Source organism: Lutra lutra, chromosome 5 (assembly GCF_902655055.1).
Source record: "Lutra lutra chromosome 5, mLutLut1.2, whole genome shotgun sequence".
Taxonomy (NCBI): domain Eukaryota; kingdom Metazoa; phylum Chordata; class Mammalia; order Carnivora; family Mustelidae; genus Lutra; species Lutra lutra.
In genome coordinates, this window is record NC_062282.1 from 63841938 (window position 1) to 63861702 (window position 19765).

At 44.6% G+C, this 19765-nt stretch overlaps 1 protein-coding gene across 3 annotated transcripts in view; it reads left to right on the forward strand.

The window, feature by feature from the left end:
• LOC125100527 (neuronal vesicle trafficking-associated protein 2) overlaps positions 1-19765 on the forward strand; it is a 91556-nt gene that overhangs the window by 43697 nt on the left and 28094 nt on the right. For all 3 annotated transcript variants that reach the window (XM_047730757.1, XM_047730756.1, XM_047730755.1), the window contains one exon: positions 12944-13027. In XM_047730757.1, coding sequence (XP_047586713.1) covers positions 12944-13027 — 84 coding nt within the window. The remainder of the gene's footprint in view (positions 1-12943; positions 13028-19765) is intronic.

Here is a 19765-nt window from a genome sequence, read left to right on the forward strand (position 1 = left end):
GCACACTTTTCTTTCACCCTGTCAGTAGGTAATAGGACTCAATAAAGAAGTTGCTATTTTAATCCAATTTTTAAAGATGACAAAACTCAGAAATGGAATGGTAAAGTAACTTCCCAAAGCATATAGTAAGCATCCTGGCAATGTCTAGAGGACCCAGAACCCAGGCAGTGTTGTTCCAGAGACTTCCACTTCAGCAGGAACAAGGAAGCCAGCTGGCCTGGGAGTCCACAGACTTGGGCTTTAGCTCAAATTCAGTTGCCAGCCCACAGTGTGACTTGTGTAACTTGTTTTTCCTCCGTCAGGCCTCCCTCTACTCTTCTCTGAGTGGGAAACGGTAGTAGCAGTTTTCTGTGCTAGTATTTTGATTTTCTAATATTTACAAGAGTAGACAAGTTTTCCCCTGACATTAGAACAGATGTGTTAGAAGTGAATTGTACTCAAGAAGCCAAATGGGTCCTCCAAATGTTTAGCTAACAACACAGACTCTGAAGCTACCTCTCTAGGAGGGTGCCCATCTCTGCCCCCCTCTTACTATTTTACCTTGGCTGATGACTTGAAGCAAGTTTCCTATACGGCCTCAGCCTCCTCGTTGTGAAGTGGGGATGATAATATTGGGACGCAGGTCACAGGACTGTAGGGAAGAGTATGTGAGTCCTGACACACTCTTTTGTTAGGTTCCAGTCAGATGGTGAGTGTTTGAAGCCAAAATGTTCATTAGCAAGAAGTATATTTGACCCCACTATTAAATCATGCGGGGGTTTTTTTGAAAATGTAAAATACAGAGTGTGCTTGGTGTGTGATACTGGTAATAATCTTTGGATTTGCACACTAAATGCACTTTAGTATGGAGTCTGTGAGTTTCAGGATTAGGGGGAAGCTTTTAGAGGCCAAATGGAGAAATGAGCATGTCTGAAGCCCTTGCGCTGGGATGGGAATGGACCACACAAGGCATTCATATCTGTTGCTTCAGTTAATCTTCTCAATGGTCCTATGAGGGGGATTTTTGTGCACCCATTTCACTGGTTGGGAAATTGAGGCTCACATCAATGGAGTGGCTTGCCCAAGTTACCTGAAACCCCAGTTTTCCCTCTGCACTGTGCTGCCCTCAATAACAAGAAGCCTTCCATCTCCAAGAGTGCTTCCTCCAGCTCTACACCTCTCATCCATGGCCACGTTCCTCCTTAGTCTTCCTGGACCAGCTGGTGGGGGCTGAGTGTGATCCCCCAGAGAGAACATCCTAGCCTCCAATGCTCCCACCCTGCCTACTGGAAGGATTGCTGCCAGCGTCAGGAGAGAGATGGGCTAGCTTCCCACCTAGCACTCTAATCAAATCCTCCACATGCACAATGCCAAGGTTGAGAAACCCTGCCTTAGGGTTTCTTACACCTTCCAGGGTGGTTCATGCTTCTTCCTCCTTGCACATGCCATTCCCTGTACCTAGAATGGCCTTGTCACCTCTTGCCTGTCTGTTAAGCCAGTACTCATCTTCCTAAACCCAGCTGAGAAGGCAGCTCTTCTGGGCGCCGTCAGTAGCTGCCCATAATTATAGCTATGGTTTTACTTATCCCCATGGAAGGTACATATTCACCCACTTACTCACTCACTCACTCATCCAGCACAACTTGTGAGGCATCTTCTATATGCCAGGCACTGTGCCAGGCTATGGATACCCAGGCATAAAAAGTCAGGCCTAGCCACTGCTTTCATGGGCCAGTCCAGTGGGGACGAGGGACTTCAAACAAGCCATCATACAAACAGACGCACAGAGACACAAGCTAAAAGAAGGGCTATTAGGGAAAGATTACAGAGCTGTGATGTGAGAGAGGATAGGACTCGAGAAACCTAACTGTGATGGAGGCTGATCAGCGATGTCCTCCTGAGGATGGAGCCTCGCCTGAGACCTGGAGGTTGGGTGGTCAAAGGAGTAGGGGCCGAGTGTATAATATGTGGCCAGGCATTGAGGGAGTTGGAGGAATAGGCAGGAAAGTAGGTGGGCTGGGCACACTTAACGAGGGGGAGAGATTTGGGAGGTGAGGGGAGGTGGGCACCAGTTCATGGGGGGCTCAGTGTATTTTTCTTTTTTTTGAGGTGTTTAAAGCAGGAGAGTAATGGGATCAGATTTGTATTTAAGGAAGATTCTTCTGGCTTCTGTGGGCCACCCTAGGGATGAGGGATTCACGCTGGGTCTCCTCTTCCTCATTCTTCCTAAGGTACCCCCCTCGCAGCACCAGTGTAGTTTCCCTAAGACAGAGGTGACTGGTTCCCTGCAGCATGTGACCATGAGAGAAAAGAGTGGAAGGCAGGAGGTCAGCTAGAAGGCCACTGCCATGTTCATGAAGGAGGGTGGGGGAAGCTAGGGTAGTGGCAGTGGGAATGAGGAGGTGGTGCATTTAGGCTGATTTGGTGTCTGGTTGGCACTGAGGAGAATTGCCCACTAGGCCCTAGGGCCCTGCTCGGCCTCATCGTGCATCCTGGAATGCAGTGAGCAGTGGGAAGTGCTGACTGAGTGAGACCCCCCATCCCTTACTTAGCCTAAAGCAGGCTTGGTTTCTCCACTTGACAGATGCAGGAAGAGACTTGAACCTAAGCAGTTGGGCGACTTTTTCAAACCATGAATGCAAGCTCTTGAGAAGCTGAAACATCAGTCAGCAGATACCAAATTCTGGGACATGCCCGTGGGGCCCCGTTGCCTTTGGTGTGTCTAAGTGAGCACATTTAACCCGGATGTCCCCACAACCCATCTGTGAGGTTGCAACCATTATTGCCATTTTACAGATGCAGAGACTAACGCAGAGAGGTGAAATGCTGTCCTAGGACACCAACAAGAAAACAGTGCATCCCAGATCTACACACAGGTGTGCTGGGAGATGCCAGCTTATGGGCGGCAGGTTTGCAGAAAGCAAGCCACAAACGGACACAGCCCCACCTTGGCAAAGCCCCAGATGAATCATGTATTTGACAAGCCAGCAACCAAGCCCTGGGCAAATGTTCCTTTTCTTTCTACTGATTCCTAAGTCTTTGCGTGTCCTGGACGAGGTTGGCCCACCAGCTTGTGGGAGGAAAAATGCAGTCATTTGGAGATCCAGTAATGAGGTTTGATACACTTTGTATTTTGCATGGTAAGCCACATGAGCTTTGCCATCCTCGAGGCCCGGGTTCAGATGTCAGCTAAGCTATTTTCTTACTGTGTGGCTTTAGGCAAGTCACTTAGCATCTCTGGGCTTTTTTTTTTTTTTTTTTACACAACTGTAAAATGAGCGTAATATCTACATATTAGGGTTATTGTGAGGAAAAAGCATGAAAATTGTTTAATGGCACACACATGGTGCTTTAAAAAAAAAAGATTTTATTTATTTATTTGACAGACAGAGATCACAAGTAGGCAGAGCAGCAGGCAGAGAGAGAGGAGGAAGCAGACTCCATGCTGAGCAGAGAGCCTGATGCGGGGCTTGATCCCAGGACCCTGGGATCATGACCTGAACTGAAGGCAGAGGCTTTAACCCACTGAGCCACCCAGGCGCCCCACAAATGGTGCTTTACTGATATAATGTTTTATCTTTCACTGGATATCCAGAATATATGTCCTAAAGTTCATGTTTTCAAAAGATGACTGTAAAAATGAAACATGCTATAAATGGAGTTTCCAAGGTGAAGGCACACGGGATCCAACAATGTGGACCTGGACAGATGTGGCCAAAGGAGATGCCTCTCCTGTCACTGAGTCTGTCCTGCTTGTCTTCTTGGCTTCTCTGGTGGCTTTATCAGAGGGTTCTTTTTCTCCCTGAAGCACAGGATCAGAGAACCATCAGCTATTCCCTAGGGAGCAACGAAAATGCTCGTCTCTGCACATTTGAGGTTCACAGAGCCCCCTTGTTCCACTCTTCAGACACTCTCAAGAGACAGATTATAAATCACCATGAACTGGAGCAAATGTTCCAACCAGACAATTCCAGCGAATAGATATAAAAATGACCACGAAGCATATTTAAAATTCTTTATAATTTTAGAAATATAATTTTAAACAAAACATAACTTTTTACCTATTAGATTGGCAAAAAAAAAGCGCCCACCCTGAAAACCAAAAAAACGAAACAAAAAACCCCGACTCCACAACATTTGATAATGCCCAGTGTTGCTAGCACTGAGGCAGAGCAGATCTAATACACTGTTGTTGGTTATATAATTTGGTGCAATGTTTTGCAGAGGGTGTTTTGACATTGTTTATAAAATTTAAGCTATATGTACCATTCGATTGGGAAGTTATGGGTATATTCTTTCAAGTATGCAAAGGCTTATGAATAAAAAAGAAAACCTGTGAACAACTGGAATGTTCCATGCGACTGGGCTGGTTAGATGAACCCTAGCACATGGGTGTGGAATACCAAGTGGTTGCTAGGAGAACGAAGCGTTCCTGCCTGTGCTAATGTGGGAGGAGCCACAGACACAACAGCTCCGTTAAAACAGCTCTAAAGAACATGGCACGGAGTCATCCCATTTGTGGAAACACATCTGTGTGTATGTTTTGTTCTTATCATTCATAAAACAATTTGGACAGATGCATAAGAAACCATTAAACATTGAGGGAGTAGGGATAGAGGTTGGATGGTGGACTGCTTGAAGACTTCCATTCCATATTTTTCATACTTTATTTTTATCATGAGAATGTATCAAATTTTCTACTTAAAAAAAAATCCCCCCCCATTCTCACAGATGGTGAGACAGTCTAGGAGCACGGAAGGGACTTGCTCACCCTCACACACGGAGCAAGCTGGTATCCCTGCACATAGAGGAAGGCATTATAGCAGTGCACTTTGAATTTGAACACTAACTCTACCACCTACTTGTTGTGTGACCCTGGGCAGGTTTATTAACCCCCCCCCGTTCCTCTGTTTCCTCGCTGCTAAAATGAAAACAATAATCTCTTCCTGTAAGAACTGTTTTAGGGGTGAAATGAGAAAATGCATGTCGAGTTGTTCACCCCAGTGTCCAGCACAGAGTATATGCCAGAGCCAGGCTGTTGTTATTACTGTTGTTGCTTATTACCATTGTTCAGCAGTTTGGTCCCCGAATCAGGATCACTTTCCAGAGCACAGGGCTGGCCCTAGGCCTGGAGGAGTACTGAGCAGTGTAGTGGGCTGAGCCTTTGGACCACAGAGGACAGGCCCAGAGGCAGATCTGCAGATCTCTACTAAAAAGATGCCAGCCCCAGTGGCTAGTTTTCTTTCACAGCAGGAGTTGGAGCCCTCCCCATACCCCCAACCCTAGAAAGGACCATATGGAGAGTCCCTCATCTCCCTGGGTGCTATACCCTGCCATGGGGTCAGACAGTCATGGTCATAGTGGACTGACTGGTGCATTTGAGGCCATATCGGCCCACCTTCTCTTCTGCCTCTGAAAAAATAAAAGTCCAGCAAGGAGAAGAGACCTGATCCTGTGGAAAAAGCCCCAGACTGGGAGTGAGCAGGCCCTTACTAGAGTCTTGCTTCTGACCCAGGCTTGCTCTGTGACCTGTAGCAAATTCCTTCCCCGCTCTAGGCTCCGTTTTCCCCATCTGAGAGTGGATGGGGTTGGACAACTCTACCACTAACGTCTTCTGAGCCCTGTGTTCTGGGCCCTTGCCAAGTTTTGAGGGCCCAAAGAAAGAGACTCAAACCCAAAAAGATGGAGCACGGGTTGAGTGGTGAGCAGGGGAAACGGGAGAATTTCCCAACCAAGTATTCAAGCCCCATCTGGTCAATTTCACCTTGTCTCTTTACAGATAGGATTTATTCATTCAACATGTATGGATTCCCTCTTATTCACCAGGTACCACAAGATCAGAGTTTGAGTGTGGTGATTCTTGAATGGTGATGGTCCTAATGGGTGGCACTTGGATCTGAACCAGAAGCTTTGACTCAAGATTTGGCTTTGTTTCTTAGTGGCCTTGTGAGGTTATGAGGTCATTTCTGCTCTCCAAGCTCAGGTTCCTCATCTGTAGAATGGGGATAATCATTCCTAATTCAGAGTGATTGAGAGGATTTCCTATGATATAGGATGTAAAGCTTTTGGCACAATGATAGTGGGTACCTATTTTATTTTAAATTTTTTATTTGGGGGGACAGAGAGAGAGAGAGGAGGGGCAGAAGGAGAGAATCTCAAGCAGACTCCCTGCTGAGACAGAGCCCAACTCAGGGCTGGATCCTCAGATCATGACCTGAATGGAAATCAAGAGTCAGACGCTTACCTGACTGAGCCACCCAAGCTTTCCTGGGTACCCATTTTAAAACAATGATAAGAAAGAGCAGGGTAATCTTGAGTTTGAACCATCAGTTCAACCACTTAGCAGTCATTTGACCATAGGCAAGGGACTGAATTCTCTGAGGCTAAATTGTCTCATTTGAAAAATGGGAATCATAATGATTTTAAAGGAGATACATGAAGATCAGAGAGAAGGTTGTGAGGAGAGTTATGAGAAGTAACAGAATACACTCAGTAGGCCCCTTAGAACAGTGCCTGGCACATAGTAGGTGCTCATCAGGTTCACTGTCCTGCTCTGAACTTCTCTCTTCGCAGCAGGGATGAGCCGCAGGGTACAGCTTAGATCTATTTTTGGCCTGCGCAAGTCCAGCTCATAAAAATACAATCTTGCTCCTTGTCAGCACTTCTGCACTTTTATTTATTGTTCTTGCCAATCCCAGGGCCTCTCCATGTGGGAACCTCTTTATTATTGATAATCCTGGGAAGTAGTATTTTAAATTTTTATGATCTGTACTTTGTGCCATCTGAACCACCATGTATTATCTGGCCTTGCCAGTGAAAGGGGACTATATCCAGATGAGGGGTCCTTTTGGGATGAATAATTCATCCCATTTTCACAATGCCAATTATGTTAAATTATGTTCTTCATATCAGCCACTGACAGGAGAATGGGGACTGATGTATAAATATGAAAACAAATTTATCTCTTTCCCAAATCCGCAATGGTATTTGAGAATCTGGAGGTTCATTTTTCCAAATATTTGTAAAACCCCACTTTAAATGATAAAAAGAGTAGAAGGGATTTTTCCTCTTCTCTCTCCACTCCCCCCAACCCTTCTGTCATTAATCAAGAGCTCGGCTTCATTTTTCCCCACTTTTTTTTTCAACTGCAGAGAATAGAGCCTTTCTTTGCAAATGTATTTTCTCTGCTCTCTTTCTTTGCTTATGTAAGCTGATTCCTCCAAGGTACAATTAATGATTGGCTAACATTTTTTATGCTTTCCCTTTCACAGTGCTAAAAAAAAAAGCAATTATTGCCATATCTTCTTTTATAGAAGGGAAATGTTTCTGGCTCCCCTCCATCGGAACAGAACACCAAATTTTGTGACACGCCCAGTAGCTGGTCGATTCCAGTAACTCTGGAGGGTTGTGTTTCTCCTGTTCTCTGCATCTTTCCAGTGTATCCTACTGTGGCCAGAGGCTTCTCCATTATCTATAATAGGCATCTGGAAAGCCACTCTCTGGTTTATAATCCTTCTTTGGCTTTTCACTGCTTTCAAGTTAATCCTCAAGATGCTTGGTGTGGCATTCGGAGCCTCTGTTTACCCCTCACTCCACCTGCCCTGTGCTCTGGCCACTCAAAACCACTCCCTGTGGCTCTTCCACGTGTCAGCCTCCTGAGTGTCTTCTGAACCTATGCTGGTATATGCTGTTCCCTTGGTCTAGAAAAGCCTTTCCCCTAAATTTGGGGAGGCAAGAATGGAAACAAGAAGCTGGCCAGAGAAAACACTCGTGGAGAGAGGACAACGCTCTGGACTCGGGTGGTGGCTGTGTGACTGGACAGATGGGTTGATTTGAGAGAAATTTTTGAGAAGCATAGCTGGTACTGAAATGGATTTGGAGGGTGACGGGAAGGGAGGAGTCATGGGAGAATTCCTGTATTTTATTTGACATAAGCACTGGCATGGGTAATGCTGCTATTTTGGGGGGATGACTTGGGGAAGAAATGTTGAGGGGCAGGTGGATCTAGGAGCCCAAGGACTTTGCTGTGGACATGGTATATTTAGGCGGGTTGGTCCAAGGGCAAATGTCCATTAGGGTAATATGAGTGCTGAATGAGGTCTGAATTAAGTTCTAAGGATAAAGATGGACTTGGAGGGGCGCCTGGGTGGCTCAGTGGGTTAAAGCCTCTGCCTTCAGCTCAGGTCATGATCTCAGAGTCCTGGGATTGAGCCCCGCATCAGGCTCTCTGCTCAGCGGGGAGCCTGCTTCCTCCTCTCTCTCTGCCTGCCTCTCTGCCTACTTGTGATCTCTGTCTGTCAAATAAATAAAATCTTTAAAAAAAAAAAAAGATGGACTTGGAAATAATACAAGTGTGAACATTCAGAGGGTGTGTAGGAGGGAAGCGTGCCCATGACCTCACCCTGAGAAATTCTGACATTGAGAGGTCAAGAAGAAGGGGAGGATCTTGAAAGGGAAACTGAGGAGAGCTGGTCAGTGAACAGGAAGAAAACCAAGAAAGATACAGCCATGGATGCAAGGGAGAAGAGCATTTCAAGGGGTAGGGAGCAAACAGGCCCGCTGCTGAGAGGTCAAAGAAGAGACCAGAGGATTGTCTTCTTGTTCTGGGCAAATGGGCAAAGACCTGCTTTTGATGTGGCAATGGGGTTCTAATGAGCTAACACTTCCTTAGGGGTGAAGTTAAAATATTAAGTATCAACCTGGGTTGCTTTTGGGGAAAATATGGCTTAGCTAAAGAGAAGAGAAGACTCAGGACCAGCATGGGTCAGGTACCCACCTGACCTGTGGCCTGTGTTTGAACTTGGTGGTTTGAGGAATGGGGCTCCCAAAGCAAAAGAACTATTTTCATTAGAAAGTCACTCAGGGCATAAGCAGCCTGTCATAGGGGTTCAGGGCAAAGCAGAAGGTGGATTCGAAGGAGAGCTATGACTCCCAACTCTGCCTAAACTCAGCAGCTGCCCATTGCCCATTACTGCAGATGGTAAATGAGATACTTTAAAAAGAAATAGTATATATATATATATATATATATATATATATATGTATACATACATATATATGTAATTATAAATATTACATGCTATTTATATATTCATTTTAAATATTATATGTAAGTTATATAAAGTAATATATAAATTATTCTATATATATTTTGAATTTGATATAAATGAAATCATATAATATACAAAAAAATTTCATGTCAGATTTTGTTCAAAGTAATGTCTGTAAAATTCACCCATATGTGTGGCATGCCATATTTTTATGAATACATAGTTTTATGAATAAACCATAATTTATGCATTCTCCCATTAATGGATACTTGGATTGTTCTCAACTCAGGGATGTTATGAAAAGAGTGGCCATGAACATTTTATTTGGTGGACATTTTGAGGTGATTTTTTTTTCTCATGCCAAAAAACATCTACTGGTTTTGTTATGCTTATTTAATATTTGGCCATCTTACTAAATTCTAATAGCTTTTCAGTTCATTTTTCTTGGAACACATTTTTATTAGATAGAACTTTTTACCTCAAGTAACAGAAAACCTAATCCAAATTGGATTAAGGCCCAAAGGGTATATATAGTCCCCTGTAACTGCAGAGTTCAATGTGAACTTCAGGAGAGGTGTGATCCAGAGGGCAGTGCATCATCAAGGCCCATCTCAATTTCTCTAGGTTTCTCTTGGCTCTGCCCTTTTTCATATGCTACCTTTGTCTTCATCTTGACTCCTTATTGTGACAACAATCTCTACAGAAGTTTTGGAACTCAAGTCCTCACCATACCAGCCAGAGTAAGAGCATGTTCTTTGAAGAACACCCATAAGGAGCAAGGAGGCTTCTTTACCCTGGTCAATATTACCTGGTATCTCATTGGTCCAAATTTTGAGCCAATCAAATCTTATGATCAAAAAGATAGTAGGTCCTGATTGGCTTAACCTAATTAGGGACCATTCCTATCATGAAGGGAGGCATTATACCCCCCAAACCACATGGTTGCTACACAAAGTGGCAGCGGTGAGTTCCCAAAAGGAATATCTGGGGACTTTGATCTAAATGGATGCTAGGGAACCAACCACAAAATGTTTAATATGATATTTAGAATGGTATTGCCTATAATGATTATTCAGTGTCTCATTCTGACAGTTATATTTTTAAAGTTCTGTCACCTGTCTCAAAATATCTGCTGTGCATAGGGTCTTTTACATTTATGTGAAATGATGAAACTGGTTTTGAACCTTTTGAGAAACTTTGGAAAAAATGTTTATAGAAACTGAGGGGCAGAGGGAAGGACTAAGAAGCAAATGCTTCTTAACATTTGCTGTGTGATATCACGCCCGAGATCTGATGGCTAAGGATCTAGCCCCAAAGGGATCAACCCAAGAGATGGTCAATAGTTGAGATGGACTTGGCAGTGTGGGAAAGCATATCAGTTTTCTATCATTGTACAACAAATTTCTAAAAATGTGATGGCTTAAAACAACACGAATATATTGTCTTGCAGTTTTTGCAGGTCAGAAGTCCAGGCACAGGATAGCTGTGTTCTCTGCTTGAGGTCTCATTGGTCTGAAGTAAAGGTATTGACCCGGCTGCCTTCTGCTCTGGCCCTCAGGGTCCTCTTCCAAGCCTGCTGAGGTTGTTGGCAGTGTTCAGTTACTTATGGTTGGAGGACTGAAGTCCCCATCTTCTTGAGTGAGCTGGCTGTCAGCTGTGGTCACTGTCAGCATCTCGAGTCTGCCTTCCAGCTGCATGGTCTTCTTGTAACAAGTCAGCTTATTTCTTCAAGGCCAGTAGGAGATGGAACTTGATCCCAGGACCCTGGGATCATGACCTGAGCTGAAGGCAGATGCTTAACCAACTGAGCCACCCAGGTGCCCCTCACCCAGTGAACTTCTATTCATCTATCACTCCCTACTTCCCCCCACCCCCCCCTCAAGGAGGTCAGGAGCATGACTGAACAGCATTGTTCTTGAGAAGCTCTTTTGTTGCTCTTGATGGGCTGTATAGGGAGGATCTGCAGGCTGACTAATACAGGCCAGGCTCCATTCCACACCTGCTTTGAACATCCCTGGAAGAATATCGGGCAGCACTCAGAAGCAGTGTGAAAATAAACATTTGTTATTGAATGAATGGTTTGAGTGCTTATCTTCTATTAACTCATTTAAACCTCATGACAACCCAATGAGGTATTGATGGTTATTGCCCCACTTTATAGATGAGAAAACAAAGACACAGAAGGCTTAGTAGTGGAGCTAGTGTTGAAACCCAGCACAGAGCTTACACCTTCCTACAGTACTGACAGTATCAGTGCCTGACCCACAGCATAGAATTAAGTGAGATGTGCATATCAAATGTTCAGTACCTGCCATATGGCAAATTTGCAAGGCATGAGAATTATTCTTATTACCTGTGCCAAGGAAGCTTCTGTTTTCCTATTCTTCAGAACAGGAGGTAGAAAGAAAATAAAAATAACTAACAATCCACTCCACCTCCCAAAAGACCCTCACCCTTATTTGGCTGCCCTACGTTCCTGTTTGAAGAGCCAGGGCTCAGTTCCATTGTTTGGAGAAGATTACAGAGAGGGGCAGGACCACAAGAGGCAGAAATGATATCTGCAAATTTGGGTTCTAGATGATGGGGAGAAAGAGAAGTGTTAGATGGGCTGGTCCCTGAGCCCCCTTAACCAACATATGTAAGTGCCACACTGGAATGCTCAATAATAGCAGTACTTTCCCACATCCTTTCCTTTTCGGTTACATTTATCAATGGCATGCCTCATAGACTTAAAGAACATTCTTATAGCAGAATTTTTTTACTTGATCAGTCCACTTGACTGCTGTCTTCAGGAAAACGTGGTGGGAATTTTCAGTGAAGATTCAGTTAATTTTAAGCTCCAATGAGAAGTAAGGATGATCATAGTTAGAAGACAGCTTCCTTTTATCTGGGTGACCTTGGACAAATGACTTAGTATCTCTGAGCTTCAGTTTCCTTGTCAGAAGAATGGAAATGGTAGTGGTATATAGATAAAGGCATATGAAATGCTTGATCTAGTTCTAGCACATAATAAATAATTCCAAAATATTACCCATTATGATCTCACTTAACACTCAAAACAACCTTGTTAAATAGGGATGATGATTATGATTATTGCTCATATTTTACAGGTGAGACCTTGAGTCTCAGATAGCTTCTGTGTTCCCCCTGACACTGTGGCACTGGCCACGGTTATTGATTATCTGTCAGATTCTTTTCTCTTCACTTTGCCTACACAGTGGGATGGAATTCCATAAATGTCTTGGCAGGTTGACAGCGTATCTTGATAAGATATTAACCACCTCTGCAAAATATGCAGACTTTAGAAAAACAAGACGATACAGGAGATTCCAAGACCTTTATGTTTTCCTCTGTACAAGTCCCTAAGTCAAATTGGAATTAAGTGTATGTATAAAGATGGATTACAAGATGTCCATCATAACTTGTTTACATAACCCAAACTGTGTAAAAAACCTAAATGTTCAACAACAGAGGCTCATCGGATTCATTGTAGCATATGCGTATAGCGAGATATTATGGCACATCAAAAAGCAAAATATAATTGTGTATTTGTCTCTATAAAATATGTTAGTATATTGTTGTATGTTTAAAGTAGGTTATAATTCATGAAGTATGAATCTGTTGCATGAAGAGGAAATATATGTTTATATAAATAGCACATATATATCTAATAGATGCATATATATGCATATAAAAACGTCTGGAAAGGTGAACCGAATTGTCTCCTATGGTTGTTTCTGTTGGAATAGGAAGTATGGGTAATTCAATTTTCTGCTTTCTTGTGTGTTTGAGAAGGAGATTCTTTACTTTCTGATCTTTATGGAATGTATAACAATTCTAGCTACTGAGAAAAAGAAAAGAAAAAAGAAGTGTTTCAAGTCTCCATTTGTGCTAACACTGGTTGAACATTTCAGGTGATTGTGAAGACAAGAACAGAGTATCAGCCTGAACAGAAGAACAAAGGGAAGTTCCGGGTGCCGAAAATCGCCGAATTTACGGTCAGTTTCCTTACACAAATTGTAAAGGTAAGGCTGGCTTCAGCCAGCTCAAGACTCCTCGTGCTAGTAGAGCAGGTGCTACTGGAGAGTGGGAAATTACATGAGACTTATTTCTGGAGGATTTCTTGAGGTCACACTATCTGGCTCACTGAGTCTAATCAAACAACAAAACCTCACCTCGTGAGGACTACTTATGTTCTCTTCTGCTCTGGAATGCTCGGATAATTTGAAAATTGATAAATGTGCCTCCTTCCTTCTTTTCCCCCTGTCCCCATCTCTCTATATTTCCATCACAATCTCCTGGAAATATGATGGAAATCTATTTTTTAAAACCCTCAAATTTTAGTCAGTGGATGTTTATAACAAAATTCAAAAAAGACAAAGGGCAAAAAAAAGGTGACTTCTTGGTGGAAAAACCCAAATGGTTGACCTTTTGTTTCTTGGTGGAGGGGTTACTAGGAAGATTGACAAATATATATCATTGTGATAAGTCTCATGAAGGAGTCATGAAATATTCTCTGCAAGGACAAGGATAGAAACTTCAGGGGAGTACCGTGGAGAAGTCACTTAGGTGCTGAGAAGAGCACAGCTTGTACAAAGGCCCTGAAGCTGGTCCCAACTCTGAATAGGTATAAGTGCAGTGAGGTTAGGCTCTTAGAAGGGGGTAGGGAGTACCAGGTATGTGACAGGAGAAGTGGGCAGAAAGCAGACAATTCTAGGCTGTGTAGACTATATGGGGGAATTTGAGCTTCATTCTAGAAGCATAAAGGAAGCCACCGAAGGACTTGAAGAAGAGAAGAGACATGATTTAATCGGGTTTTAAATAAAGCACGCTGGCTTTTATGTGGTCCATGGACTGTAGATGGCAAGTGGGAATTTGGGGAGCTATTAGGCTATTGCAGTTATCCCAAGAAAAAGAGATGGTGGCTGAAACAAGAATGTTGAGCAGACAGAGAGACACAGGAAGACCTAAAAGATATTTAAGAGGCAAAATCAGCCATGATTTTACTAGATCAAGTGGATCCTTAGATTGACATTGGAGCAGTCTGACTGGGTATGAGCCCTATTTCCACCTTAGACCAGCCAAGCGGCCACTGCAAGGCCACAAACCTCATGTATTAGATGGAGGTAATGGTAGGGTCACTGTGAGGGTCAAGTGCAGAAGACATGCAGGGTACTGTGATCTGTACGTGGTAAGTACAAACGAACAGTAACTCTTCAGTGTCAGCTGTGACTGGAGGCTTTGAAAGCGAAAACAGCCCTTGGTCGGAGTATGTACATGGATAAACATGTTGGTCTCTTCCCGCCCCTTCCCTTCCCGCCTCTCCCTGCTAAATCTGGGTTACGCATTTGGCTCTGTGAGCCTGAGAGGGAGTGTGGTCCCTCTCTATGCATCCCCCAGAGTGTAGTAGTTCCCTGGATGCTGATGCCTGCTTTGAGGGCAGGGACTGCCCTTATTTTTGTACTTCGGTGTCTGGCTCACAGCATAGGTCCCGTGAATATGGACCCGGCCTGAACTGCACACCTGCAAGAATGAGCTCAGAGCTTCAGTGGGAGGCCCGGGGCACCTTGGTGCACAAAGTATATGCACTGGGCCAGAGAGTAAGCTGACCTGTGCTCCTGGCAACGAAGACCATTAGAGATGTGGGGCTCAATCCCAGGACCCCAGGATCATGACCTGAGCCTAAGGCAGAGGCTTAACCCATTGAGCCATCCAGGTGCCCCTGCAGTGTTATTTATAAAATCAAAGTATTGGAAATAATGCTACATTTTCAACAACTCCCTCATGATTTTGTAAATAAGACCACAGCCATATGATGGACTATTTTCGCAATTTCTCAAGGTTTCCTTTCTCTCAGGAAGTATTTAATTTATTCTGAATTATGGGCTTCTGCGATATTTTCAACTTCTTTTTACTTTCCTGTGCTTTTCAAATTTGATGCGAGCATGTATGATTTTGATAATCAGAAAAAAGGTAGAATTATTTTAAAAAATTTGTGTGTTTTTTATCAAATAGCATGTTTCAAGCTTCTGATGGAATTATTCCTTATTTATCAGTTGCTTTGCAATGATGGTTATGAAGACGCACAATAATTTGGGCAAATACTTCACAGGGAAAGTTGAGTGAAGAAAGCAGGGATTCAAATTGTGTGTTTCCAGGATTGGAACTATGCAAAAAACCACAAGTAAACAGAGGAAAAAGGACATGGCAAAAATGCATCAACATATGCCATCTGGGGGTGCCTGGGTGGCTCAGTTGGTTTAGCGTCTGCCTTTGGCTCAGGGCATGATCCCAGGGTCCTGGGATGAGTCCCCCATCAGGCTCCTTGCTCAACTGGGAATCTGCTTCTCCTTCTGCCTGTTGCTCCCCCTGCTTGTGCGTTCTCTCTCTCTCTGTCTCTCTGACAAATAAATAAATAAAATCTTAAAAACAAAACAAAAACTGGGGTGCCTGGGTGGCTCAGTGGGTTAAAGCCTCTGCCTTCGGCTCAGGTCATGATCCCAGGGTCCTGGGATCGAGCCCTGCATCGGGCTCTCTGCTCAGTGGGGAGCCTGCTTCCCTTCCTCTCTCTCTGCCTGCCTCTCTGCCTACTTGTGATCTCTGTCTGTCAAATAAATAAATAAAATCTTTAAAAAAACAAAAACATATGTGACTGCATTACAGCAGTGGTGTTGGATGATTTTTTTCTCTTCTTTGACCACTTCTGGTGATGTTGCTGTTTAATTATATAAATATTTATATTTATATGATTAAAAATATATTTAATAAATATATTTATATTTCTATGATATAAATCATATAAATATTTAATCATATTTAATCATATTTAATGCCCACAAGCCCTCGTGGGCATTTAAAGAGACTGATGGTAATCCTCCATTTCTCAAAGGGGAGCCATGGCTCAGAGCAGTGATGCGATCTGCTCCCCTAGCCAGCAAGTAGCCAGGCCAGCACTCAGAGAGGAGCCAGATCAGCCTTTCTGTTCAGCCGCGCACCTGCGGTAGTCGGTCAATCCCCATTCAAACAGAACAGAAGTGAGTCAATCAAGAGAAAAGGAGGGGTGCCTTCAGGGCCTGGGGCTGCAGAAGCTCCCCATGCAGCTCGACTCGATTAGTCCTGGGGGTCAAGAAGGAAGGGTGTTGGGTTTGGGGGCAGCAGTCCCTTGTCAGAACTGGCTGTCAGGGCTGGGCAGGGGGCCCTGCCACTCAGAACAAAATGCGAGGAACAGAGCAAATCCGTTTGTTTACATAAAGCTATAAGCATTCATTAGCCTTTTTTTGCTTTCTTAAAGAGAGCTGCCTCTGGGTTGTGTGGAGGATCTATCTGTTGGGGTGAGCGTGGCTCGAGGCTTTGGGGGAGAATCTGAGGGTGTGCGGTATTGGCTGCAAAAAGGCTTGGGGGGCCCTGGTGGGCTGTTTTGAAGACGGAATTTATAGGACTTGCTCCTGGTGGGAAAAGGGGGGGCAATTAGAATACTCCTCGGTGTTTGGCTTGGCTGGCTGGGTAGGGGGATGCTGTCCACCGAAGTAGGAACTGGGGGCCTAGGTTGGGGACATGCATTGAGTGCGAGATGCCTGGGCATATGGGCCATGGATGGTGGCTGGGTCACCCTTGTATGTAAATGGCTGGGGCTCAGGATGAAGCTCTGTGCTGGAGACCCCGGGGCTAGAAGTCAGAGAATTCCCAGTTAGCATTAGAAAGTGTGGTGCTGCGAAATAGTGGCCGGGCTGCCTCCCCAGGACATTGCTCATGGCGGAGGGAACCTTGGAGAGGGCGAAGAAGTATCTGTCCCCCATTCCAACCTCGCAGGGGTGGAAAAGCTTATTACCTCACATTTCAGAGCTGACCTGGAGAGAACAGCTCCAAGCCTGCGAGAGAGAATGAGAGGAGAGAACGGTGGGGTGGGGGGAGATGAATTGAGAAAGACTGGCTAAAAGGATTGACTGGACTTTTCGTCTTTTCTAAAACCAAGAAGGCTCTTGTGAGAAGTCACAGACTTGAGAAAGTGTCCACCAGGACTTAAGAAGACAGGAGCATGAAGAGAGGAGCTCCTCCTTCTTTCTTAGTCTGGGGAGCTGGATGTTCCTCTAAAGCTGGTTTTGCCAAGGAAGGCATTGTGCAGGGCGCTGGTCTGTGCAGGACGCTGGTCTGCACAGGGTGCTGGTGCGTTATAAGGCATTTTTTTCACTATCTATCTATCTGCTGTGATCTACTCATTTCTTTGTCTTCCTGTTCTGCTCCTGACCTGTGATTGCTGCCTTATGTATGTTATCTCACTGAATGATCCCAGCACATGGGGCTGGTGGGCTCATTGCCCCACTTGCAGGTGAGGGAAATAGGCTCAGAGAGGCTGGTCCTTCCCCCAAGTTCCACACCAGGAGGCTGTGTGGCTGGTCTGGGCTCCCAGGCCCTACGCAGGAAGTCAGGAGTCTGGAAAGGCTGCAGTGGAATGGGAACGGGGCTACCAGTGAGCAGCTCTCTGGGGATGCTGCCCAGCCAGCTTCCCTGCCAGTTGCTCCTTTCCTCCTTCTCTTCCGTCTGGCCAGGGGATGGGGCCTTGGCTCTCCGTCTCGGGCCTCTGCTCCACTAGCTTCCCCTCCCATGCCAACATGGGAAAAGACTTGGGGCAGTGCCAGAACCTGCCTTGCCAGGCTCTGTTGCCTCATCTGACAGCTGGCAGACTCCAGGCCCCTCTCCCTCCTGAAAGACTCCAATTACTGTACCTTCTTCTCTGTTCTCCCATCCTCTCATCACCCAGCCTCATCCTGGATCCCTCTGCCTCCTTTGTCAGACTCCAGTCCATTCTCACCACCACAGAGGAGGACTCTTCCTAAAGCACATATCCTGTAAGGGCTTTGCTACCTTTAAAACCCATCCACAGCCCCCCGCTCCCCCCCTCTCGCCTGCCTTTCCCACAAGTACTCTGACTGCCCAAAGCACTTCCTTAGACACTGTCCACGGTCTAACTCCCTGTCTTTGTTCATGCTGTCCCTTCCTGCTGGAATGCCTTTCCTGTCTTCACCACTGCGCATATTCCCTACTCACCCCTCAACACCCAACCCAAATGGCCCCTGTCCTGTGCAGTCTTGCTGGCTGGCCCCATGGTCTGTCCCTTCTCCTTGGTTTCCTGCACCTGTTGTATGAGCCTCCATTCTAGCACCGGCTACATGGTATTGGTGTCATCAACCTACTGACTGACTTGGGACTGGCATGGTGTCTTCGTTGTCTTTGTACCCCAAGAGCCTAGCCAGTGCCCGACCACCTTAGGAACCAAAAGATGACTTTAATAACTGAATGAACAGGTGAATGAGTAAACAAAAAAATCCCCCTGGCTGACCGAGAAACTCTGCATTTAAATAACACTGGAGCTCTGGCTGCCTCGTTTTCAATATCTTTATTTAAAATCAGGGCCTTATCTCTGTTCCTAAGCTTCTTGACGATGACACATTCTCATAAATGTCTTCTTCTTGATGCCACATTCTGAGGGAGGTGAGACCGCGTTTATACATTTGCCATTTGCTTCTGCCAACGTTTCATCAAAACCCCAGGGGCTGCTTTCCTTGGGTGGGATTCTAATCTTTGTTGACAGCAGCAAATGGAGATAAGACATTTTACTTTATTATCTATTGTCTTGGTTTTTATTGCTCTCCTATTTTAATTTTTTATTCTGAGGAACATTCTAGGTGAGTTATTAAAAACGTTGCCTGCTGGGTTAAGAGCAGAGTCATTATCTGGCATGGAAGGAAAGAATTTGCATCTGAGAACTTGGTGGAGAAAGGCCCTGCTCATATTTGATGTTTATTATTGCATTTCTGGCTAGGGTTTTATTGAAAATCAGAATAAAGATGCTGGCCTATGTTTTTGTCTGGGTGTTTTCTCCAGGCCTGATAGAGGTACTATTAGAGTAACTTCCAGAAATATATATATTGTTATCAATTGATCATTGAAAAGCAAATGTGGCTTTTTTTTTTTTTTTTTTAACAAAAACTCCCATGGTGCTGTCTCAGAAGGAATGTGCTCAGGGTTTCAGCAAAGGTCTGGGTGGCTGGGTGGCTCAAGGACCACTCCACAGCCCAGTAACTGAAGCTGATTTCAATTGCTGACTTTTCATGCTTGTTGATTCAGACACTGGTGAGTAAATACTGCAATAAAGCAAGTGACTTGTTAATATGTTGGATGTATAAGAAGGTTGCTAGAGTTTAGTGAATATTCTTCTTTCCTATGGGACTTCTCAGCGGAAGCTGGAACTGGCTTACACCCTCTCCTGGGGGCCAGTTATGAAAAGTCTACAAGCCAGTAGTTAAGCCATTGCAAGCTTGTAACCAAACATAGTGGGAGTATTTACACCATGGAAATGGGCAAATGTAGACAAATTTTCACTCCCTGCCCCCAAAGCAATAGGAAAGGCAATATGGAAGAAGGGGGAATACATTGGTTGGGGATTTGTGTGAACTAAAGCAGGTGTAAAATGGGATAGTGATGTCTACATTATAAGCCTGGTATGAGGACTGAAATAACAGAAACTAACACTGTCCCAGGAGAGCTCAGTAAATGTGAGCTGCTTCTTGTACTTACACAGTAGTTGCATTTCCGGGGAGTTGGTCATCTGACTGGATGGAATGCATCTACCTAGGTCAGGCATCAGTGGGAAGCTTGCCTCATTCCATCTCCGTGAGCCCTCCGTCTCAACTGACATCCCTCCTCATTCACCCTTTCCACTGTGCTAGCTTTTGACC